Raw genomic sequence first — 26,884 nt, 5'->3', positions numbered from 1 at the left:
CTGGAAGGACTGATGGCTGTTTCATATTAATCAGAGAGTTTGAATCTCAGAAACTCTTCTGTCTGAAGTAACAGACAACAGAAACACCATTTTCAGGGTGAGATATTTATGAGTTGCTTTCCTTAAAGGGTTCCTGCTGGAGAGGCTTATGATTCTACTCTGGATAGGTGAGACAAAGAGGGGGTTTTAACTGTGAAATGAAGCACAACGAAGAAGAAATTAGACCTTATGTGCTAATTAACTTTCCTTTAGTCGCTCCAGACCATACCCTATGAATGGGTTTATGTCCCCCTACCAGCAGATAGAGAAACTGAAACAAACTATGAAGTGCCTATACTTCATGCTAAGCCCTGCACACCTCAGTATTTCTATTGACAAACGAACATCAGAAAATGTAGGAACGACCAGAGAAACCGACAGCAGCTCAGATAAGGGAAACCGTCCCCACCAGGACTCGTCCCACAAGCACACAGGATGCAACTAGCAACATATCTGTGTACCTGAACATTTATATGGCTTATCCTGAGGCTCTTTTCTTTTGTCTCTTTATTTTTATTTTAAACTGCTACACACACCAGAAGCTAGCCAGCTTCTGCCTCCTGATAATCCTTCAGGGGGCAACGCTCTGCGCAGCCAACCCACCAGAACCTAAAGGTAGGAGAAAGGGAGGGAACGGGCATGGTCTGGAGCGACTAAACCAAAGTAAATTAGCAGGTAAGGCCTAATTTCTTCTTCCTTAGCACCTGCACCAGATCATGCCCTACACGTGGGGAAATACCAAAGCAGCACTCACCGAGGGCAAGACAGACAACTCTCACTCCAGGACAGCAGCCCCAAATGCTGCTTCCCCACACCCCTGTACATGTAGCTGGTAGTGCTTCATGAAGGCGTGAAGCAACAACCTGCCTGGAAAACACTGACAGAGCAATGGTCTGATAAACATGAAATGGAGACTACTTTTGGTAAAAAGGAGGGAACTGGCCGCAGGAACACACGCTCCTCCAGAAAAAGGAGAAAGGGTTCTCGACAAGTGCTTAAAGCTCTGAGATCTTCCATGCAGATGTAATGGCAACCAAGAATGCCACCTTGAGTGACAGGTCTTTAAGGGTTGCCAACTGAAGAGGCTCAAAAGAAGGACAAAGCAACACAGATAACACCAGATTCAGGTTGCAAGGAGGAACAAGTTGTTGGACTGGAGGCCTCAAACTCTGAACCCCCTGGGTGGCGCAAGAGGAAGCGACCCTGAAACAGCCGCAGAAGACCACCAGCACCACCAACTTCACTAGGGAGGCCAGGGCCAAGCCCTTCTGCAAACCATCCTGCAAGAACAGCAGGATCTTTGAGACTGCCGAGGCAATACTCCATGGTCTGAGCGCCAATCCTCAAATATTTGCAAAACTTGGACATAGGCCAATGAAGTAGACCATTTCCTTGCGCTCAACATTGAAACAACGGCTACCGAATAACTGCACTTTAACAACCTCACCCACACAGGAGCCACGCAGTAAGCGAGAACCGAGCTGGGTTCAGCATGGCCACTGACCCCTAGAACAGGAGCAGAGATGAGAGAGGAAACCGCCGAGGCTTGTCCATCAAGAGCCGCATCAGATCTCTGTACCACAATCGACGAGGCCAATTCTGCACGATGAGAACCACATGACCACCGTGCACCTCTATTCTCTAGATGACTTGGCCCACCAGAGGCCACTGGGGAAACACGTACAACAGACAAGGGCATCGAGACCCTCCGACATTGGCTCCTTCTTCCGACTGAAAAACCAATTCACCTTGGCATTCGTAATCGCCACCATGATGAGAACTCCCCAGCAACGGACAAGAGACCGAAACACCTCCTTGGACTTGGACCATTCCCCCAGATCCGACTGAGAACATCCACTTGAACGTTCGATACCCCGGCCAAATGCTGTGCAGAAAGGTGCAGAAAGATGCAGAAGATGTTTCCACCCAATCCAGCAACTCGGCTGCCTTGTGCGCCAAGTCTCGACTCCTGGTGCCTCCTTGCCAGTTCACATACACCACTGCCGTGGCACTGTCCAAGAGAATCCGGACCGCCTTGTTTTCCAGCAGAGAACGAAAGGACAGCAGCGCCAGATGAACAGTCCTGGTCTCTAGATGGTTGATGGACCACTGAGCCTCCTCTGTTGTCCCTGGGCCAACTGACCCAGACAATGAGCCCCCCCCCCCCCCGTGTATCCCCAGATGCACTGGGAAGGGGCAGGACCAGAAGCAGTAAGGAGCAAGTGTTCCTCCTGTCTTCCACAGAAAGGCATACGAGAGGGGGGATTCCACTAGACCACCAGGACTTTTAGTGGCAACTAGGGTGTTGAGTCTGGCCTAGCCGGATTGGGTTGGGCCACCAGGTGATTTTTATTTTTTGTTGCGGGGGTCGGGAGGGGTCCAATCTCTGAGATCTCATTTCTACTGAGTGGAATTCTCTGATGCACAGCTCTTGTGGGCATGCGCCAGAAGCTCTCGGACCCCTTTACCAACCAATGCTCAACTCTAAACAGCATGCATGCAACTGCTGGCATTTTCCGGCACTATTCCGTACAGCGCCAGAGTTCTGTGCATCAGGCCCTCAGTTATCAAACCCATCTAATTGTTGCAAATGAACTCGTTTAGAAGCTGAAGTTTATGCCGCAATATTAGGAATGGATTGATTGATCTTCAATAAGTAAGCCTGAAGCAAACAATAAAACAACGTCAGGCAAAAATAAGGAACTTGCACTTACCAGAAGGGCGGGACAGATTCAAATTGCACAACTCCACAGACACAGCGTTTGACATAGCCAATTGTGTGAGGAAAACTGAAGGAGCACCGAAAGAAAATGGCTGCTGTTCCCACAGAAAGTAAATGAGAACAATGGTTACCTCAGGCTGTTACATCAGTTCAAGCTGCTAATTCATTGGATAAGGTCATCAAAGGGCCTTTTGCCAGTGTCTTCCCTTAAGTCTGCTTGTTGCAGATAAAAGCTGGTACAAATTATGCTGCCCTGAAGCAGCTGACCAAGTACCATATTTTGAGCAGAGCTTCACTCCCCTCAGTTGGAACCGCCATGAGGGAAGCAGTGCAATGGTGTAAAAAAAAAAAAAAGTGGTTGTAAACAAGAGACTCAACCTGGCCCTGAAAGCTTCCTCCCTCTCTGTCAGGCAAACTGCAATTGATGGGGTAAGTCTATCAAGTCTTCAGAGCTCAAACACCAACTATTCCTGTTGGCAGATGAGGTTTTCATATACCATCGAACGGCAACAAGGTAGAAAAGTGGCCAAAGAGAGGGGATAAAGGGAGAGGGGGGGGGGGGGGGTGCGATCCAGACCTCCAGGTATACAACTAATGACTCAGCATGAAACTGGCCTCATCATCACTTGCTCAACTGGAAACTGATCAAGAAACTGGAAAGTGGACCAAGAGCGGGCATCAACACAAAAGTCTAGGACCTGTACAGCAACCATCCACCACCTGCTAGAGATAGAAAAACATTGATTTGTGGGAACTACACAGGTCCTTATGTCTCCAACTGTAGGTCAACGCTTACAATACCCACAAGTTCCTGGACTGATCTGGTGGAAATAATAAGGAAACAATGGATGACAAAGTTCAGAAAAGACGGGCACACTAAGATATTATTCACATTGTCTAAGGAGAGTGCACCAAGTGAAAGTACATTCACACACAAAATGATACCCACTACTTGCAGAACACTGGAATTCCTCATCACTGAAAGACAGAACACTGGTTTCCAATCTCCCTGCATGTTAAATTCAAGCTTCTGACACTGATCTACAAGGGTTGCTCGCCATCTGTGCCCGATTTTATCAACGAACTTATCCCCTAGTTTCCTCATTCCCCTTTGCTCTTCCCTGTCTAGTCAACTATTTCTTCCCCATCCTCATCCGTCTGCCTGGTAATCTTCCATGACAGTGCATTCTGCTATATAGACCCAAAACTCTGAATTTCCTCACTGCCCCCCCCCCCCCCAATCCAAATTCAAATCCTCATTAAAAAAAAAAAACCCTACTCTTTAGCAACACCTTCTGTACAGCAACATGATCTGTTTTAGAATCTCATCAGCTTTTCTTTATTTTTTCTGATGCAACCGACGTCCGAGTTTGCCTTACCAATCTCCAATTTTTTGTTTGTTTGTTGTTGAAGGCATCAAAAAATACATGGATTAGGGTGATGCAACTGAGTATAGTGTATCTGGATTTTCATAAAGCATTTGACAAAATACCTCACAAAAGACAAAATCACAAAGTTATGAAAGAGAAGGCAATGTCCTACTGTTGACCATTTAAACCTACTTCTGTTTCTGTCTTTTAACTAGTTACCAAGTTTTTGCAAAAGAGATGTGACTAGTGAAATGCCTCAGGAATCTGTCCCAAGACTAATGTTTAAAATTATTCATTAATATCTGAATAAGGGAACAATGAGTGCAGTGATCAAATTTGCAGACAAAAAATTACTCAAAGTAGTTAAAATAGCCTGATTGTGAAGAACTGCCGGAGAAACTGAGAACTAACTAGCCTATGAAGTTTAATGTGGACAATTGCAATATCATGCATATGGGGGGGGGGGGGGGGGGGGGGGAATCATTGAAGATGCACAATACTGGGATCCCTAGTAAGAGGCACTATCAAGGAAAATAATCTTCGAACACTGTAGACAATGATAAAGTGAAAGTGAGCCATGGCTCAGTGTGTGGTAGCAGTCAATAATGCAAATAGGAATGTTAGAAATTACTCAGAAAGGAATGAAGAATAAAAACACATTATCTCTCTGTAGCAATTCATGTTGTCATGTTGAGCAATGTGCACAGTTCCAGTTAACACATCTCATAAATATAGAGCAAAATTAGAAAAGGTTCAAAGAAGGGCAACCAAAATGATAAAGGAGATTAATCTCCCATCATAGGGGAGCAGAAAGGGAATAAAGAGCTACAAAAAAATCATGAGTGGTACAGAATAGGGAATTGTTGTTTACGCTTTCAAATAGTTTTATGTAGGATGCCCTAGCCTTTATTCTATCAGGCAGCATATTTAAAAACATACTTGATAAGTATGTTTCCAGTCAATTCACAATCAGTTGCCAAAAGAAATGGTAAAAGCAGTTAAGATAGCTGAATCTGAAAGGGGCTGAGACAAGTTCCTGGAAACTCAAATAATCATTTGCCATCTAGACTTGGGAAAGCCAACACTTATTGGTAAGAGTGAGGAACAAGGAATGAATCCTGCTGCAGTTGCCGGATGCTGAGTTCGAATGGACCTTTCATCTGACCCAGCATTGCACTTATGTTCCCTCCTTTTAGTGATGCTACCCATGTCTTATGGAGTTGGGACTGCTGTGAACTATGGCAGTACACAGCAAAGTAAACCAGACAGGAAGAACATGAGACAGGTAGAAAAAGTGTGCCAGTAAAATAAAATCTACTCAATAAAACCAACACATAAACCTAAGAAAAAGAAAGATCACACAGGAACAAGACAAAGTGTTAGTAAAGCATTTCTAATAAAGCATACCTAGAATTGATTGGGCTTTCTCAAAAACTCTTCCAGGTTGAATAAGATTAAGCATGGCCGTAACAATGCATCACATAAAACTCCAACATTTAAAGAAAAAGTGAAAAAGTAAAACCTCCTGCTGTGAATTCTCAAAACTAAAATTCAAGCCTGATTTTAATCAAAAAAGTAGTAAGAACATATATTGGCAAAATAGCTTGAAATTCAGCACTTTTACTATTAAATGTGTATCCCCTTTCCCCATCCATACTCATTTCTTCTTTGTGCCTAGTCTTTTGAAAACACTCACTGGTCCAGTATTGTCCATCTGTGCACTATGGCTCTCACTGGTGCTGCTCACTTTTGCACTGCCTAAAGTCCTTTTGATGGTAATACGGAAGGGAGGTTCTGTCTTGCACCTGCTGCTGGTAACTTTGCTGTCTTGCGCCACCAGTGGCAGTGAAGTCTTGCCCAGTCTCTGGGTAATGCTGATCTTCGGTCCTGAAGTAGTCTTTGTGCTTTTTGCTAGGCCTCCCGTGCCCCCTGCTGTCTTGTTTCCAAGCAGTTTAAGGGTGGATACAGCCAGCTTGGGTTTTGTGCTGGTGGCTTTTGCCTTAATCGTGATCCCTGACTTGGCAGTTTCCTTACCAAGGGGCTTGCTAACTCTTTTAAGAACTCCAGCATACTGCAACACAGAGCTGTCATCATCGCTCTCCAAAGCTTTATCTTCCTCTTCCATAGCATCTCCCAGACGGCTAAATACACCTGTGGGCTATTAAAAGATATTTGTATATAAGCAGATGTATTGGTAAGCAATTTGCCATTTATTATACATTATTTAAACCTAGTTTTATGGTAAGCTACCATAAGCATGTACCAGTAATTAGGAGAATATCAAGTCTGATAAATAAAAAACAAGGAATTTGCCATGAACTGATAGTCGTGGTAAAACTAGTGATCCTGATGAAAGCATAGATCTCCCTTACATGCATTATGATATTCGGTAAAAGCTTTAATAGGTTCATAAGTCTTCATTTCTCAAACTAAATTAAATTATATTTCATCATTAAAACTAAGAAAACTTCTGCCTTGTTTAGGAGCATCTAAAAATAAATATTCCAGAGCACCAACAGGTGGAAGTTTTCAATGTGGCATATTGTTAATAACTGAATTAATAGAAAAATAACATCTTAGAAACTAGGTCTCATTGCATAAAAAAAAAACACGGTAAAATAACATGTCTCAATAGTAGCCCACATTGATAACTATGCCCCTTTGGCTGCCAAATTTTCAACCAACTATCAGGACGGAAGCAGCAGAAAAACCACCTCAGAGATGAGAAGTACTTTAGCTTTCAGGGCATCAGAGAATGCCAAAACCTCCAATGTACAAACATACACCTAAATCTTTTGGTACCTGGGACTTTTTCAACCTTGAAAATACTGTAATCATAACAAAAAAATTTGGTTTAGCTTTTTTTTTTTTAATCGATCTATAAGAATACAAAAAAAAATGACATCGCAATCAAAGGGCTTTACAATATTACAGTGTACAAATATACATACAAAGCAATATTCAACTACAAAAGACAAGTTATTTAGGAGTGTGCTGCCTGCTATGATTGTAAGAAATTCAGATGCAGGAGGAGCTGGCAAAGACAAAACAGAATTTAAAAAAACCATGCAGCTCACCTTGTTTCCTGTAGTAGTATCCACCTTTGTCTCAGCACCAAGCCGGTCAAACACAGAAGTCCGCTGTATACCTAAATGGAGCCACAATAAAGCATGCAGTGATACAGTTAGACAACCAAACTGATCAACAACCAGAGAGACTGTGGATACACCATAACCAGATACCTTTAGCGGCCTGCTGCTCCAGAATTTTCCTGGTCCTAGGTGTGGTTCCCTTAGGCATGTTTATAATGTATTTGCCCTCCATCTCTGCCGTTACTCTGCGGCGCTTCACGGGGATTGTACAGCTTTCATCAGTGGCTTCAATCAAAGCTAAATAACCAGAAAGAGTAATTCAGAATGAAAAGCCACAAGCTGAACAAAAATCATATGCTATTAGATGGCATTACTCCTTATCCCCTGTTCCTATCCCCATGTGGAGAAGATGCTTGCAAGGTGGAAGTTTGGTCATGCACAGAGTTGGGGGAGTCAGTAGTTGATCCAACCTGCAATTAAAGGTCTTACAACATTTCTGCACAAAAATCTTTCAGGTTTTCTTCATGCCCATAATAAGAACACATCTCCTTAACTTCTAGCTGAACATAATCTTTAGCCATTCTGCTCAGTTATCTCCTGACAGTTAATGGCCACCTGGAAGGTATACTGTATTTTATTATACTCCACTTTGAGATTTTAATCTAAAGCAGAATATCAAACTCAAGAGGCTGAACTCCAGCTGTGTAACAGTTTGATCTATTATAATACACACACACAGTAGATGACAGCAGATAAAGACCCAAACAGTCCATCCAGTCTGCCCAACAAATAGTACTGATCATGCACTGGATTGCCAAAAACTTTAAAACTTACAAGAGGATAAACATTTGTCCTGAGAAATAACAGTTTTCCATTAAGCCAAATTTTCAGTAATTAGCACATCACTACATGAGCTTATTATTGTACAAAACAAAAATAAAAGTAGTAATTGTTTTGTTTGCAGTGCAGAATTAGTTTCTGCTGTCGTAACCAACGCAAGACCTTGGTTTCAAAATTCTAACTACAGCACACTTGGTAACTTATAAGGCCTAAAAGCTCTTCTAAATATTGTACAATAAAGCAGTAAATGCATAATAGACATAAAAAGAAATATCAGAACAAATCATCATTAAAAATATACCATAAACGTACCAAGCAAGCTTATGTGCATAAACAGAACTCAGTATGACATTCACTGAACAGCATAAATGCACCACACACACCTACAACCAAGTAAAAAAAGAACACACAAAACTACCATCCCATAAAACACCATTTCAAACATTGAAAACGTCAACTTGCAGGTCAATATTCATCTTCTGCAGTCAGTGTTTTTGTTTTGGGTTTTTTTAAACGCTGGATGCAGCGGTAAAAAAATTCCTGAATATTCAGCACCACTATCCAGATAGTGGGAGGTGCTGAGTATCCAGACAATGTGATCAGCACCCAAACTTATCCGGACAGCAGGAATATTCAGTCTGCTAGCCAGATAATTTGTGGTTCCATAAAAAAAAACAAAAACACTGAAGATGTGGTTAATATCTTTAATTAAGGATTTCACATTTTAAGCAAGCAGTTTCTTTGAATTTTGTGGTATAGATAGTTAACATCTGATTTCCAATAAGTGCTGCTGACCAGGGTTCCATATTAGGAGCCAACATCCAGGGGAAAGAACCTTAGTCTCACTGCAGACTAAGTAGAACCAGACTCAGCTCAATATGTGGGAGTCAACAATGCAAATGTTAGGAACTGAGAAAGGAAGACCAAACGAATTACGCTTTCACATCAATTCACGGTGCAACTACATGTTTAGATGTGTATACAGTTCAGACTACCACATCTCAAAACAATAAAACAGAAATAGAAAAGGTTAAGTTCCAGGACCACCCTGGCTCTATCTAGATAATGCAGAGACAGTCCATACGGATAATCAGTGGCACTATTGCCTCAGCACCTGTTCTCCAGTTAAGTGCTTTTGAATACTGACCCATACCTCTAGTCCAAACAAAAAATGCAGTTACATCACAAGGTAAAAATCAAGTGACCCAAAATAAGGTAAACCACTTTTCTTTTGCTTTTTAATTGCTTTTTTGGCTCTGCCTCTAGAACCTCACTAAGTGAGCCTCCCAAAATAATCCTTTGACTTGACAAATGAAATATATGTAAACATTTTAAAAAAATATCTTTTGTGCCAGTTATCCTCTTATCAGCAACACTTCCTCTTCTTCTTAAAGATACCGTACTGCACACTTTTTCAGAAAGTAAAGACTATATTAAAAAAAAAAAAAAAAAACTTTATCCAAAAGTGGAGGAAAAAGCCTCAACAGACACTAGTCTTTAAAGGCACTAAGCCATCACTTTTAAGGAGCACTAGCTGTCATCATTGGCAAAAAACCTCCACTGACTTCCATCAATTGGCAATCTTTCTTATTAATAATGTTTGAATAAAGAAACTTATCTTTGTAGAAATAAGTTGTAAAGATAAGTTTCTTTATTCAAACATTATTAATAAGAAAGATTACCAATTGGAAATTAATGGAGGTTTTCTTGCCAATAATGACAGCTAGTGCTCCTTAAAAGTGAGGCTTTTTCCTCCATTTTTGGATAAAGTGTTTTTGATAAAGTCTTTACTTTCTGATGAAGTGTGCAGTACGGTATCATTAAGAAGAAGAGGAAGTGTTGTTGATTGATGTAATTAGTTTTCTTCTTAAGCTCTGATTATTAGTTTTAGACTGCCATTTATCCTCTGCCAGCTCTTCTACTTATGATGGATGAAATAATTGATATTTTGAAATAAATTTGCTCACCACTATTTAGTTTGATATACTGCTCCATACCTGCTTGTGCATTCTTCACAGCCATCTTGTTGGAGACTGTGACCGATATTTTGGATGTGCTGGTGTCAGGTCTTCGGACGGGAGTGGTGGGTGGTGAGTCACGGCTTAAACTGTTTGCAATCATCCTGGTGGCAGCTAGGCAGAAAGGAGCACGAATATTTTTCTATTAGTATCACTGCTTAAAAATACTTGAGATTGTCAAGTGGTAAAAGGAATGTTTCAGGTTACTCAAATTTTCAAAGGACAAAAACAAAAATAAGCTAATAGCTCCTATTCCTATTGATTTTCCATCCACTCCAGCAAGCTTTCACTTGAAATAACTATGCAAATGCCCAAGCAAACAGTAGTATGCCAAGTTTCAGAAAGAATAAATTCTAATCTTAAGTGAAATCTCGGGTGGCTCAACTACTCAGTTTTGTGCAACTATTCACTATGGGGTCCTTTTACTAAAGGCTTGCTGTGCGGCAAACCAGAACTACCGCAGGCCCAACGCTGCCACCAGTGGTAATTCTGTCTCCAGCGCATGCCATTTCTGGTGCTGCTGGATTTAAAAAAAAAAACAAAACACCACAGCGGGCTACCGCCAGGGTAGCACAGAAGCCCTTACTGCCCCCTCAATGGGTGACAGGAAGTGCTCTCCCCCGCATGGCCATGTGGTAAGTGCAAGCTTAATATATGGCCATGTGTTTTTCCAGGCTTTTTATCCGCTGTGGTAAAACGGGCCTTGGCGCTCAGCAAAAATGGCCGCTACCGCAGGGTCCTTTTTACTGCAGCTTGGTAAAAGGGCCCCTCTGTGACACTTCCTGGCTCAGCAGCAATGCTGTGTGGGCCTTGCTTCTGCTTCACAGGCTAGCTGGAGCTGGACGTACTAGGGAAGCAGTGATCACAGTTATCATGGCAACACAAAGAGCAGCCAAACTAATGATACACAGTGGCAGGTTCCAGGAGGAGTTGCAGTCTGTGGTCCCTAATCAAGGATGGTTGCTGCAAGGGCTGGAATAGATTTGGAACTAGGGAAGCAGGGATTTTCAAAATGTGGCTGGCCAAGCCTGAGGACTCTTTGGTACAAGTAAACAAAGGCAAATGCCCAAAGTCATAGAACTGCTTCCATATTCTACTTAACTGAAATTTAGTACCCAAAATCTCTTCCCCCCCCCCCCCCCCTCTCTTTGGAAATTCATAGTAAGAATATTAACATAGGAGCCAATATTCAAAAACAGTTATACTGTCAATGAATGCTAACTGGAAGGCATATGGCTGAATATCAGGTCTTATGGGGCATTAGATCAACAGGAGCAAGCCAGGGAAAGGGGATCAAGGGGAGGGTTTTTAGGGTGGGGGGGTGGTGGGCTGAAGAAAAAGCGATAGGGGATAGATATGTTTAAATTTGTTTATTGATTTTCACAGAAAGTTCCATATCATATTCAGAAATAGGCTCTAAACAATTTTCATGTCTAGCATAAACAAGATATTTATAACTTCAACTATCTCTCAATTTTGCTAACATAAACTTCTAATCTACCATGACCTAAAACCTTTTTCCCAATGTCCTTTTTAATATTCCTGTGAGATCTTCCCGTTGGTACCTAATTTCCTATCTCCCCCCCTCCCCTCCCACATCCACCCTCCCTTATGTTCTTTGCCGATCAGTTTGTACTGGATTGTCCAAGCAGTTCTGCTACAAATTCAGGATCCGGCCTCTTCCCCCTAAGGGAATAGTTTGCCAGAAGGCAGTCCAAATCCGATGGAAGTACTTTTCTGTAAATCTTCTTTCACTTTTATAGTCTACCAATTTCTTTTCAAACTTCATGTAGTCTATCATCAAACCACGCCACTGCTGCGAGGTTGGAGTTTTATTTGTAATACATTCAGTAAGTATAACTTTTTTTGCAATCGTTATGGCTCTATGAGTAAATCCCTTAAACCCTGTCGGAATCGGGTGCACCAGCATGGGTTTTCCAAATAACATCTGTGGTCCCTTCTTACAGGTAGCACCCCACATCTGTGAGATCGACTGGGTAAGTATTGTCCAAAATTTTTGGATGCTGGGGCATGACCAAAACATATGTCCAAGTGTCGCCCCCTGCGCCCCACACTTAGGGCAAGCACCATCCGGGGATATTCCCATATGAAAGGCTCTCCTTGGAGGGATATATGCCCTCATTACAAATTTGTATTCCATTTCGCTGTATTGAACCATCTTGGAAGCTTTTTGGACCTTGTTGATATACTCCTGTATTATGCTTGGTGGCAGGATCGTGTCTAAGTCCATGTTCCACTGCCTAGTCAGCAACTGGAAGTCCGGTTCTTCTGTCCTGTCTTTTAGATGCCGATGATTCATGGACAATGACACTCTACCCTGGGACTGCAGGGAGTATGCCGATGAAAGTTCCTCCTGCACATCCTCTGTGAGGCATTCCCAGGGCAAACTTTCTACATAATGAGTCAACTGCCAGTAGTGAAAACGATCCCTTGGTTTGAGGGTAAATTGTGTTTGCAGTTCTTCAAAAGTTCTCATTTGCCCCTCTTCTGTTACCACTTGATGAATATATACCAGACCGCTTCGCCTCCATCTACGGAACCCATCATGTATAATTCCGGGCTGGAACTGTGGGTTTTCACAAATAGATAAATACGGGGTCACTTTCCACGAGAAGTTGTGCTTTTTACATACCCATCTCCATACTGATCTGGCTGTTGGGAGTAAGTGTGATTGTTGGAGGATCCTAGGCTGTTGGCCCATTCCCATATGTAGCCAGCAGCTAAAATGGACTCCTTGATTTAGTGAAGTTTCCAAGGGCGTGTCTGAAAATTCTGTGGTATTCCTATACCAATCTGTGATATGTCGCATACCACTGGCAATGGTGAGATAACGCATGTTCAATAGACCCAAGCCTCCATATTCTCGCGGGGTGTGCAATAATTGTATCGACAGTCTTGCTTTTCGTCCTCTCCATAAAAATCTCTGGATGAGCTTATTTAACTGTTTTTCATCTTCTGTTTTCAGAAACAGAGGCAGAGTCTGGAAAACATATATCCACTTGGGCGCGATCATCATATTATATACAGTGACGCGCCCCAGCAGCGACAGAGGATATGATTCCCACATTCTTAGTTTTAGACGTGTGGTCTCCAGCAGGGGCTCAACATTCTCTTGGTATAGTCTGCCCAGATCTTGTGTTATGTTGGTGCCCAGATATCTAATCTTCCCTTTTACTTTGGTCAGAGGGCAGTCCTCCCGGTCCGGGCCTCCTTTGTCTGGATATGCCTCCATGGCCAGTGATTTTTTTTTTGTTCAGAGTAAACCCTGAGAGTCGGCCATATTCCTCAGTTTTCTGTATAATCTGGTCTAACGAGGCTGAAGGATGAGCTGTCACAATCATCAAGTCGTCTGCAAACGCTAAGGTTTTGATAACTTTATTCCCCACCTGCACTCCTGAGACTTCTTCTGATTTCTTCAAAGCTCTCAGCAGGGGCTCTAATGACAGGATAAACAATGCTGGGGACAGTGGGCAGCCCTGTCTTGTACCCCTCGCTATCTCGAAAGGCTTGTCTCTAATCCCGTTTACTATTACTGCAGCTGACGGGTCTGCATATAGTGCTACGATTGCATTGTAGAACCATCCCCCAATGCCCATGTACCGCAGAACAGCGAACAGATATGTCCAGTTCACTCTATCAAATGCTTTTTCGCCATCTAGTGAGTATAAAGCAGTAGGTGTCTCCGTCAGCTGTCCCGCTGCCATTGCCAGTAAGAGCCTACGTACATTCTTAGTTGCCTGTCTGGTTTTGACGAATCCCACCTGCTCCTCTCCCACCACCCTGGGTAGTATCCCTGACAACCGGTTAGCAAGAATCTTGGCTAAGATTTTTAAGTCCACGTTGATAAGTGATATGGGTCTATAGGAGTCGGCCAGGTCATCTGACTTCCCGGGTTTCAAAATTAATGATATTAAGGCTAAGTTTGCGTATTGTGGGAAGTGGCCTGCTTCTATTACTTGCTCATAAAATGCATACATCACTGGGTAGAAGGAGCTGGGCAGAAGCCTGTAAAACTCCCCAGAATATCCATCTGGACCTGGAGTCGACCCTGCAGGCATTGACTTGATGACTTCCTGAATCTCTTTTGCCTCCGGGGTGCCTCCATTTCGAGTTTTTCTGTTTCTGATAGTTTAGGTAGCCCAGCCTTATCTAAAAACTGGTTTATCTGCCCTACTTCTGGTTCGTCAGGTGAGCTATACAGGTTGGCAAAAAAATTTGAGAGAAGCTCAGCTATTTTGTCACTTTTATTATGTATCTTCCCTGCCGTATCTCGGAGCGTCACTATTGGTTTGCGGGGTCCCCATGCATTGACTAGGTGTGATAGTAGTGTTCCTGGCCTATTCCCAAATCTTTGAAATTTACATCGCTGAGTCGCTAAAAATCTCTGTCCCCGCTCCTGTAATAAAGCATTCAGTGTTACTTGAATTGCTCGCAATTGTTCTTTAGTCTCTGCGGACGGGCGTTTAATAAATTGGGACTTAGCTTTCCGTAGACTCTGCTCTAGTCGTGTTATTGCTATGGATTGCTTCTTATTTTTGGCATGAACAAAGGCAATGATCTCGCCTCAAAGGACAGCCTTAGCTGTACTCCAAAGTAGTTCTGGTTGATCTATGTGGCCACTATTGTTATAAAGGTAATCTGACCATTTTTTTTAAAGAAAGTCTTGGAATTCACTGTTCTTTGCTAGGTAATTTGGGAAACGCCAGTTACGTGTCTGCTGATAAAATAATGGCACTTCAATGTCAACCCACACTAGGGAGTGGTCTGAGACCTCTTCTGGGCCTATTTCCGATGCTAGCACCCAGGAAAACGCCGGTTGGGAGATAAATATGTAATCTAGCCTGGAATAAGTCCCGTGTGCTCTTGATAAGTGGGTGTAATCACGCTCCTCAGGGTGTAAGCAGCGCCATTTGTCTATTAGGCCTAGGGACCGTTGAAAAAAAGAGAGCGCATGGGCCCTAGGTCCCCCCCTAGAAGCCACCCTGGGGTTTGAGCAATCTGCATTAGGATCCACCACTAAATTGAAATCTCCCATCACCAGCAGCTGTGTGGATTTATATGGGAGACAAAGTTGCACAAGACTGGTATAGAACTTTGCATCATATACATTGGGGCCATATACCCCTAGAATCAGGAGCTCCCTCTGATGGATCCAGAGGCGAACTAAGACATAGCGTCCGTTTGGGTCTGCTCTTATTAGTTCTGATCTTGAGGCAATCCCTTTACGGATCACTACTGCTACCCCCCCTTTACGATCCCCCGAGGATGCAGCATGGACCTCGCCCACCCATTGTCTCTTTAATTTGTTGTGTTCCTCCATGGTAAGTTTTGTCTCCTGCAGGCATCCTATATCTACTTTGTGTCTCTTTAAGCACATAAGTATTTTTGCCCGCTTTACTGGTGTAGAGATCCCCCCCACATTCCATGAGGCAAATCTTGTGGTCTTAATGTGGAGTTATTCTATATGTGTTCATCTGCTGTTTCTGTCTACCACCCAGGGTTGCAAATACACCTTGATCTGTAATGTAGGACTTCCTGTAAAGCTTATTCAATTTGGACTTTGTTTGTGGTCTACCCTCCTGGTTATTTTGCTTGGTTCTCCAGTATCTATTCCTTACCTTTATACCCTCCCTTACCCTCCCCCCTTGTCTCTTCCCATTCCCTTTTCCTTGCATCACTATTTACCCTTCCTCCTATCTAATGTGAAAAATATGGGGATCAATAATGTGAGGCATTCCCTCCCCCCCCCTTACTTTGAATGTTCCAATCTTGCCCAGTACCTCCTTATTTATCAGGATCGCTTTCTTGGTTTACAGTTGTATTCTCCAGACCTGCCTGGCGCCATGCTTCATGTGAAGGAAATCTTACTTTCTTTGACGTTGAGGTTCGCTGCCAGCCATTCCTGCGCATCTTTCGGGGTTAAGAATGTTCGCCAGGTGCCTTGGAAATTGATTCGCAGTGTGGCAGGGTATATTAACATAAATTTTTGATTTGCATCCACCAGTGTTTGGCAAACGGGTCCATAAGCTCGCCGTCGCTCTTGTAACGCAGGAGAATAATCTTGAAAGATTTTAATTGGCGAACCCTCAAAAGCCAGTGTATTGCGTTTCTCTCGCGCTCCTCTAAGAATTTCTGCTTTGTGGATAAAGTTATGTATTTTTATCATTACCATTCTAGGTCTTTGGTTACTGTCTATCTTGCGGCCCACACGGTGTGCTCGTTCAAGGCAGAGCGCGCCAATACTTTCAGACAGGGCGAATTCCGTTTGGAGCCATTTTTCTAATACAGAGGGCAGGGAACGATCTGATACTGTTTCTGGTATTCCTATAATTCGAAGGTTTCCCCTTCTCGATCTATTTTCTAGATCATCAAGTTGTTGCGATTGTTTTTTCACCGTTTGTCTTAGATCTTCAAGTTCCGTTGTCATGCCCGCCTGTTCATCCTCAGCAGATGATACTCTCTGTTCTAATTCTCCCGTTCGTCGGGTCGTGTCAGCCAGCAAGCTTTCCACCGCTTTCATTTGCCCAGAGAGCTGTTGTAATTGCGGTTCCAGGGCTTGCTTAACTGCGTCGGTAATTTGTTGCAGCTGTGGCGGGGAGAACATCGAGGTTGGCGCCTCAGGCTGCGGGCTCAGCGCCATTTTGGGGTCTGCGGCGCGGGGCCTCTCCGCTTCTTTTTTTGTCGATTTCGGAGGCATTTTTGATTCCAATCGCGTAATAAAAGGGTCCATTCACTTGCGCGACCCCTACCTCAGCGGATGTTGGTTCAAAGGAGTGCTAGGCTGCTATTTTGTCGGCGGGATGGGGGATTCGGCCTAAGAGGTGAGCTTTCCTGCCTCCGCTCTCCTCAGCACATCACGTGATCTCCCCGGGATAGGGGATAGATAAACAGAAAAAAAAATGAGAGCTTTGTGGCACTGAACAAAAGAATGTTATACATTGTATAATTTGACCTGAATACTGTTAGCCACTGGTAGATTCTTTGCAGGTTATGGTTGTATTGTTCCAGTTTTAGAACTTAGAAACTATGTATTCACTGGTGGTTCTGTAATAAAAATATTTAGGAGAAAAAAAAAGAAAAAAAAAAAAAAAGCTTTGGGCCATTAAGTTTCAATATGGTCAGAACTCAATATAAGTTTAAATTGTGTTGGATCTGGAGCAGAAATGTATATGGATAGTGGCAATATTCAGCCACTATCCGTTTAATTCATATGTATCAAAGCTGATGCACAGATATCTGATTTAAAAACTTTACATGGATAAATTATTCATATGAAGTTACATGTAAATGCTGCTGCTGAATATACATGTCATCAGATGGATGAATATACCTATAACGTTAGATGGATAACTATTATACAGAGCTATACATCTAAAATCCCACTGAATATCTAACTCATGTTGCCTAATGCTAGCACTGCAATACAGAGGATCTGGATTTAAGACAACAGGAAGACCTGCCATGCTAGACCAGACCAATAAGACATTAAAGGGCCCTGTTTACTAAGGTGCGCTATAGGCATGCTAACATTTTTAGTACAGACTAAGCATTAGCACGCGCTAACCGTGTAAACGCCCATAATATTCCTATCGGCGCCTACACAGCGCATGCTACTTTTTAGCATGCGCCAAAAACGCTACTGCACCTTAGCAAACAGGGCCCTAAGCCCAGCATAGTCTAACAGTATATAATCCAGGTCACTTGAAAGAGCCCAGCAGATCCTAATACGTATACCTCTATTTTTATTTATTTATATTTTTTATTCTATATTTTTTAAAAAATCCTTATATTCCGGTCAGTCCTAAAGCTCTTGGCGGATCACAATTGAACATACACAGTTAATCTTTCAATAAACTCTATGAGAAACATTAACCAGTTTCAAAGTCTGATCAATACCACCTTCATCATCATTTTTCCACACTGATATGTCTGTATAAAACAAAAAAAAAGTTTTCAATTCTTTTTTAAACTCAGACATGTTTCTGATCTTTCTTAGCCTTAAAGGCAATTTGTTCCAAAGCAGAAGACCCACAATATGAAATAGAATTTCCAAATTCTTCTAATCTTACTACACAAAACAGAACAGCCAATAGCTCCTGATCAGCTGATCTTAATGACCAACCTAGCTGACAGATGCTAAGATCTTAGAAGCTTGTCCAGTTATTATTCTGAAAACAATATACATAATCTTATATTGAATTCTATGTTTAATAGGAACCCTTCAAAACTGGAGTTGTGTGTTCATACCTGCTCCCACCACTCAGGACCCTAGCCATCGCATTCTGGGCTACTTGTACGGCTTTAACATAAGTCTTTTGAATCCCTACAAGCAGCCCACTGTAATAAAACAAGGTGAAACTATGCTTTGTACCACCGTTCAAAAGTTACAGGGTTTCAGTAATGACTTTAAGCATCGTGCCAATCTCAACTTATAGAACACATCCTTGATGATTTTATATACTTGATCGCTCATCGACAAACATGAACCTACAAGAACCCCCAGATAACATAATTTATGCACAATCGGAATGTCCTCATTACCAAAAGTTCAAAGGCATATCAGATGAAACATGTATAGTAAGTAACAGAATCTTTGTTTTTGTTAACATTTCACTTAAGACAATTTGCCTTCATCCATCAATATACTGAATGTAAAATTAAAGTAGCTTGAACTGAATTAGCAAACAACACGAAAAACTGGATGTTGTCCACACAGAGTCTGAACTGAATGTTAAAACAATTCAACAGCCGGTATAAAGGTAGCAAAAAAATGTTAACAACACTGCTGACAAGCAAGATCCTTGAGGTACTCCAGTTTTAAATGCTTTGAAGTTTGAAACGTTCCCCCTCCCCCTTGCGTTACAAAAAACTGTCTCAGAGAAAGGAAGAAAACCAACTCAGCACTTTACCTTCTATCCCAATGGATTTCAAATAGGTTCAACAAAATTAGATTTATCGTATCAAAAGTGGCTGAAATATCTAAAACTACCAACAGAAAATGCTGGCCATCGTTAAAACCAGTACATATGATCAAATAGGGATAACCAGTGGCGTAGCTACGTGGGGCCTGAGGGGGCCGGGGCCCCCGCAGATTCACCCCAGGACCCCCCTCCCGGCGAACCCGCCCCCGCCGCCGCCTACCTTTACTTTTGCTGGCGGGGGATCCCCCTCCCCGCCAGCCGACGTCTTCTCAGTCCTTCCTGCTCTTCAATTTGTTTGCTGACGTCCTGCACGTACAACGTGCAGGACGTCAGCAAACAAATTGAAGAGCAGGAAGCAACTAAGAAGAAGACGTCGGCTGGCGGGGAGTGGGATCCCCTGCCAGCAAAAGTAAAGGTAGGCTGCAGCGGCGGCGGGTTCGCGGCGGGAGGAGGGGGGCGGCAATGTCGGCGGTGGGGGGGCGGCGCCGGGGGGAGGGCTAAAATGTGCCCCCTCCCCCCGGGCTCTGGACCCCTCTCCCACGGAAGGCTGGCTACGCCCCTGGGGATAACAATAACGTTTGTGTCATGATATGGTCTAAATCCAAATTGACTGATATCCAATGTGTATCTAGAAATTCTACTAACTGATTATGTACAATTTATTCCATCACTTTTGCTAACAACAACAAAAAAAAGGCATCAGAAATAGGTCTATATTATCTCCTTTTACATTTTTTTTTTTTTTACTAATGGTGTAACCACTGCTTTTTTCAAATCTTTATTAACTGTCCCACTCTCAAAGCATCTATTAATAATCTTAGAAAAAAATAGATGGAGAAACTTCCTTTAGAAGGACTTTTAAAGATTAACTTGAGGTGGGGGGGAAGAGGGGTTGGTGGTTGGGAGGCGAGGATAGTGGAGGGCAGACTTATACAGTCTGTGCCAGAGCTGGTGATGGGAGGCGAGAAGTACTGCTGGGCAGACTTGTACGGTCTGTGCCCTGAATAAAGCAGGTACAAATCAAGGTAAGGTATACACATATGTTTGTCTTGTTGGGCAGACTGGATGAACCGTGCAGGTCTTTTTCGGCCATCATCTACTATGTTACTATATGAGTTATCTGCAGCAGGGCCCATTTTATTCCTATGGGCCCTGCTGCAGATAACTTGAGCTAATCTTTTAGTAAAAGACCCCCTCAATGCCTTAACTATAGGCTTACAAATGACTGTCCAACAATAACTATTGCTAACCCTGGAGAAAAAACTCTGGTAATCAAATCTGGAGAAACAGTCTCAAAAGTCGACAATCTGCGTCTGCCTGGGAACTGGCATAATATATAGCAAAAAAGTTGCCAGAGCATTCTACCACGCGTGCCGCGCCCACTGCGAATGTGCGGAGTGCCCGCCTGTCGCACGACCTCGTTCCTCAGTTTCATTCAACAGCATAAGAAAAAAGTAGAAAGAAACAACTCCAAGGGGAGGTGGGCGGGATTGTGAGAATAATAAGCCTGCTGTCCTTGGAGAATACCTGCTACAGATAAGTATCTTCGCTTTCTCCAAGGACAAGCAGGCTTAATTATACTCACCAGTGGGGAATCACTAGCATCCAGGCTCACCCAAAACAACAAACAGTGGTCAATTGGGCCTCGCAATGGCGAGGACATAATCCTCCATTTTCAGATTAACCTGAAAGTATATACAAACTAGCTGAGTGCGCAGCCTGGAACAGAACAAAACGGGCCAATGAGGGTGGAGTTGGATTCTAAACCCCAAACAGATTCTGCCCTTCTTCTCCTGGTGGAACGGGTTCGACCGCATGGTCCTTTAGAAGGGCGGAGAGTTCCTCTTCAAGTACTTGCTTTGTGCCGAGAGCTGAATGAATGAGCTCTCAGTGTGCAATCTGCAGGTTTGGATTACAAATTGAGGGTATATCCTAGCCGGACTATTTGAAGAACCCACCAGTCGGAGGTTACGAGAGGCCACCTTTGGTGAAAAAATTGTAACTTCCCCCCAACCGGTAGGCCGTCCAACATGGACACTTTATGGTGGCTGCTGGAGACAGTCAAAAGCCCGTCCCTTGCTTTTGCTGGGAAGCAGCAGGGGCCTTAGGTGCACGCTGTTGACAAGAACGAACACGCTGGGGTGTAGCCTGAGCAGGCTGGAGAGCTGCCAGAGCATACCAACATCTAGTAAAAGCGTAAGAAGCTCTCCGGGACCCACCAAAGTACCTCCTAGATGAGGAGATGGTCGCAGAAGGTGCCCGGCGGGAGAGAAGACACAGCATCAGTGTACTTCTTGATGTGGTCGACCAGCTCCTCAACCTTCTCTTTGAAAAGATTATCCTCCTGGCAAGGGGCATCCGCCATTATCTGCTGGACCGAATGGTCCAGGTCAGAGACACGCAGCCATGAGAGTCTGCGCATCACTATACCCTGGGCAGAGATTCTGGATGCCACATCAAAAGTGTCATAAGTGACCCTGGCCAAGAACTTACGACATGCCTTATACTGCTTGACCAGCTGGCAAAAAGGCTCGGCATGCTCTGGAGAGAGCACAATCGACCAAGTCAGACAGCTGCCTCACCGAGTTCCGCAAGTAGACGCTCGTGAAGAGCTGGTACGATTGAATACGGGCGACGAGTATAGTGGCCAGATACATTTTTCTCCCAAAATAGTCCAAGGTTTTAGTTTCTCTGCCTGGGGGAGCCGAAGCATAGTCCCTAGTACTCTTGGCTCTCTTGAGAGCGACATCCACCACCATGGAGTTGTGGGGTAACTGAGACCTCATCAACCCAGTTTCCCTGTGGATCCGATACTGGGTATTTTTCTTGGGGACCACAAAGACAGAGAGAGGGGACGGCCAGGTCTGCACCTCGTGCAGAGGAGCTGACACTGCCTCCTTAGGTGGAGAGGTGTAGTCCAGGACCTCGAGTATCTTAGCCCTGGGCTCATCCTCCATTTGTACTGGGAAGGGAAGGTGAAAGAGAGGTTCTTAGGTGGAGACAGCCTTCTCTCAGGTGGAGGGGAAAGTTCAGAAAGGATCCCAAAGGACTTATCAGAGGAAAAGTACCTGGGATCATCCTCAGACTCCCACAAGCTCTCCTCCTTGGTATCAGACAGGATCTCCCTCAGGGAAGTCAGAGATCGGGCCCGCCTCGACATCCAGGACCCAGTGGCCTTGAGAACGGTGTCAAGGAGTCTGTTCCTGCCTCAACTCTGACGAAACTCCACCGACGTCGAAGGAGAACTGGCCTGGGTGGCAAGCGGCACCGGTGTCAGAGGCCGCACCACAGGTTGGGGGCCAGGCAGGGCCACATCGAGAGGCATGGTAGGCACAAGCACCCCTGATGCACAACGCTGCATCAATCCCTCCAATAGCTCTGGAAGCAAGGCCCGAGTCGCTCGTTGAGAGCAGCCATCGGTAAAGGCTGGGGGGCCAGTGTGGGCTCAGGTTGCCTAACCGTCTGGGGTGCAGGAGCAGGATCTCGGCTGCTGGGAGACGCTCGCACTGGCACCTCTTGAATAGAGGGGGAGCGCTTCTCCTGGCGCCAACGCTTCTCGGGTGCCGGATCCCTCGATGTCCTGGAGCTCCCAGCACTGTGTGTCGAAGGAGAACGGTATCTGTGCATTTTGGCCTTTGCCTAATGCACCTCGCCAAGAATCCTCTGTGCTGAGGACTACGTGGAATCCTCATGTCGCCTCGGGGTTGGGTCCAATGAAGGTCGGTCTCGGGGGGGGGGGGGGGGGGGGTTTGCACAGAGGAGGCCTCAAGGGAGGTGGAGACCCACTCAATGCCTCACTGCTCCCAGCGTCTCTGGGCCTCGCAGCAGCAGCCATCCCTACCTCAACTCCCAATGCTTCCCTCGACATCGATGCAGCCTCTCGGGAAATGTGCGTCCTTTTCATCATAAGAAGACAAAGGATACAATTTGCCAGGCTATGGTCAGGCCCAAGGCACTGAATACACTAAGAATGTGTATCAGTACCCAAGATGATCCAGCTGCACCGAGTACAACGCTTGAAGCCACTGGAAGACTTCGATGATATGGAAGGGAAGACAGCTCCAACTAAATCAAAAGGCTCAATTGTGCCTAATGAAAAAAAATCTAAAGGCACAAAATGGGAAAAAATGACCAAGCCTAAATGCAGCCTGCATCGAAAAAGAAAGAAAACCTAGACGCAGGCAAAAAACTGAAGAAGATAAGGGGGGGGGGGGGGGGTTCCCCCAAGAAATAATGAAAGGAAAAAAAGGCGAAAAAAAGCCATACAGCACTGAAAAAAAGGCTCTTTCCCAGGCAAAACAAGGAGCTGCAGAACGAACCGCTGCTCCTCACGCGCAGAAAAACGAACTGAAGAGCACGGTCGCGCAACTGGCGGGAAGGTACTCCATGCTTGCGCAGTGGGCGCCACACATGCGGCAGAAGGATCTGGCAACTTTTTTGCTATATATTATGCCAGTTCCCGAGCCAAGGCAGATCATCAACCCACTTGTGAGTATAATTATGACTGCTTGTCCTCCGAGAAATCAAAAATTTCTTGGTATTTACTAATGCTATTCTAGAAGTCTTCTTAAAAGTCTGCCTAAAATCAAAAGACAGTTTAATAGAAATCAACTGTCTTTCCTCATCCACTTAAAATACTAAAATGTGGGCTTAAATCCCCAAACCTCCCCTTGCCAGTCACAACCAGATTATAAAACACGTCTTTAAAAACAAAGACAAAAAACCTTTAGCGTGGATTGTGTGATACTCAGTTTATCAATTGTATCTTAATAATCAATCAACATTTCCCCAAAGCTCACCCGACGCCCACCCTAAAGAGCACAAAAAGGAGCTATCCTCTGTCATGCTCTGTCTGTGTGCCTAACTCCAGTGCAGTGGCTCTCCCTAAATGTGCTCAATGCCCCCCAATGACATCACAGGTAGGCGGACCTTTTCTCCAGGAATCTGTCCAAACCTTTAAGCCCAAGTACACTAACTGCTGTTACCACATCCTCTGGCAGAGAGTTCCAGAGCTTAACTATTCTTTGAGTGAAAAAATATTTCCTATTTGTTTTAAAAGTATTTCCATGTAATTTCATTGAGTGTCCCCTGGTCTTTGTACTTTTTGGAAGCGTGAAAAATCGATTCACTTCTACCCGTTCTACACCACTCAGGATTTTACAGACCTGTCATCACCCTCCACCCCCCCAGTTTTTTTTCCAAGCTGAAGAGCCCTAACCTCTTTAGCCTTTCCTTATATAGGAGGAGTTCCATCCCCTTTATCGTTTTGGTTGCTCTTCTTTGAACCTTTTCTAATTCCGCTATATCTTTTTTGAAATACAGAGACCAGAAATGAACGCAATACTCAAGGTGAGGTTGTACCATGGATTAATACAGAGTCATTATACTATTCTTGGTCCTATTTTGTACACCTTTCCTAATAATTCCTAGCATCGTGTCTGATGTTTTGGCTGGCACCGCAAACTGGACACAAGATTTCAACATATTGTCTACAATGACACCTAGATCTTTTTCTTGAGGGCTGATTTCCATGGAGTCACGTAACTATGATTCAGATTATTCTTCCCAATGTGCATCACTTTGCAGTTGTCCACATTAAATTTCATCTGCCATTTGGATGCCCAGTCTTCCAGTTTCCTAAGGTCTTCCTGCAATTTTTCACAATCCATATGTGTTTTGACAAACTTTGAATAGTTTTATGTTATCTTCAAATTTAATCACCTCACTCGTCGTCCTGATTTCCTGATCATTTATAAATATGTTAAATAGCATTGGTCCCAGTACAGATCCCTGCAGCACTCCACTATTAACCCTCCCGCCACTGAGAAAAATGGCCATTTAACCCTACCCTCTGTTTTCTGTCCAATAACCAATTCCTAATCCACAGAATGACATTGCCTCCTATCCTATGACTTTTTTAGTTTCAACACTTTTTATTGACAAGTCAAAATAAACATTTGCACAAAGATGAAAACCATACAAGTATAACATCTGTCATCAAATTTTAACCATTTAATTTTCTCAGGAGACTCTCATGAGGAATTTGTCAATCGTTTTCTGAAAATCTAGATAGACTAGATCAACTGACTCTCCTTTATGCACATGTTTATTTACACCTTCAAAGAAATGAAGCAAACTAGTGAGGCAAGCCTTCCCTTGGTTAAACCCATGCTGATTCTGTCCCAATTAAACTATGTTTGTCTATGTGTTCTGTAAGTTTATTCTTTATAATAGTTTCCACTCTTTTCCCCAGAACTGAAGTCAGGCTTACTAATCTGTAATTTTCCAGACCACCCCAGAACCCTTAAAAAAAAAAAAAAAATTGGCATTACATTGGCCAATCTCCAAATCTTCAGGAACTATGGATGATTTTAACGACAGATTACAGATCACTAACAGATAAGCAATTTCATATTCGAGTTCTTTCAGTACCCTTGGGTGTATGCCATCTGGTCCAGGAAGCATGAATGGTCACAGCCTGCATATCTCAGCAGAAGGTGGATCAGCCCTGTTGCTGACGCCCAGGAGAGATGGCGATACCCAAGTTTACCCAGCTACCAATTTTGAAAATAGACCTACCCTCTGGCAATGTGTCCAAACCTTTTTTTTTTTGTTTAAACTCACCTACACTAATACACTTAGCCATATAACCCGACAAAAAAAAGTGTCACAGCTTAATTGTCAAATGACCTTCCAATGAGCGGGCTAGGTGAACAGAATAGGGATTATAACAGACATGAGGAAAATATTCCAGGTACCTGTATATGAAAGGTTCATTGGCTGGATCCCATCCACAGTTTCAACTGAACTAGAAGCCCAAAAGGAGCAAAAGGAATCTGCCATGCTACAATAAATGTCCAAAAAACCACAGAAGCACCAAGAGCCTTAGGAAATAAATGTCCAAAACATGTCAACAAAGATGGCAAATCCTGGGAAGGCTGAAAGCACAGGGCAATTCTATAAGCTTGCGCCTAGAGCTATGCACCACTTATTTATTTGTAACACTTATACTCCACACTTTCCCACTTGTTAGCATGTGCATCAAAGGTGCCTTTAATTAGTGTTTTTGCACGCAAGGTGCACTAGGTGCTATTCCATAAAGTAGCATCTAACTTCTTTAACTCGAAGGTGGGCGTAAATGTGGGAGAAGCATGGGCATACTATGGGCGTGGTGCCAGTGTTTCTCAACCCAGTCCTTGAGGCACATCTAAGTCCCATCAGGTTTTCAGGATATCCACAATAAATATGCATGAGATAGATTTACATACCAAGGGAGGCACTGTGAATGCAAGTCTCTCTCATTCATGTTCATTGTGGATATCCTGAAAACCTGATGGGACCGAGTAGAGAAGCACTGGTGCCAAGTAACATGCGTAACTCATAGAATACTATCAGTTACCCATGTTACTTGGCGCACTTAGGCGCGACCACTTACATCTGCCATTGACATGGAATAAGAGTTTATGCCCAAGTCTTGGAGCATCAATGCAGGTTTGCACTAGTATTCTATAACAACTTAGGTGCACCTAAGTGCCATCACAGAACTGGCCCATAGCCTGCCCCATGGTAGTGTCTAAACTGACATGCCAATTTTTATAGAATTGTCTTCCATAATTCTAGTACAGACATTTCAAATGAGCTGAAAGCCCTAAGGAGCATAAGAAAGCCACCAGATACAAATCAAGAGAACGTCTTTAACAAAGTTCATGACACTTACGACTATTGGCATTCCTGCGAAGCTCAGACTGAAGGGTTGGCTGAACACAAGATACAGTCTCTGTGATGGCCTTGCACATATCCTGGAAGCAGACAAGGTCAAAGATTTAGCTGCAGCCTGATGGTGTAAAATGAGGAAAACAAT

The 26,884-nt window shown here is 43.6% G+C and overlaps 1 protein-coding gene across 1 annotated transcript in view; it reads right to left on the bottom strand.

Moving 5' to 3' along the window:
• Positions 1–2,201: 2,201 nt before the first annotated feature.
• Positions 2,202–26,884, bottom strand: part of C11H19orf47 (chromosome 11 C19orf47 homolog) — an 88,265-nt gene continuing 63,582 nt past the window's right edge. The window contains exons 6-10 of the mRNA XM_030220152.1: positions 26,741–26,822; positions 10,061–10,195; positions 7,374–7,520; positions 7,209–7,279; positions 2,202–6,289 (exon numbers count right to left, since the gene is read on the bottom strand). Of these exons, the coding sequence (XP_030076012.1) occupies positions 5,789–6,289; positions 7,209–7,279; positions 7,374–7,520; positions 10,061–10,195; positions 26,741–26,822 (936 nt within the window). The 3' untranslated portion in view covers positions 2,202–5,788. The remainder of the gene's footprint in view (positions 6,290–7,208; positions 7,280–7,373; positions 7,521–10,060; positions 10,196–26,740; positions 26,823–26,884) is intronic.

This window comes from Microcaecilia unicolor, chromosome 11, assembly GCF_901765095.1.
Source record: "Microcaecilia unicolor chromosome 11, aMicUni1.1, whole genome shotgun sequence".
Classification (NCBI taxonomy): domain Eukaryota; kingdom Metazoa; phylum Chordata; class Amphibia; order Gymnophiona; family Siphonopidae; genus Microcaecilia; species Microcaecilia unicolor.
Note: the sequence above shows the minus strand (reverse complement) of the source record. Positions and strands in the feature narration are given on the sequence as shown.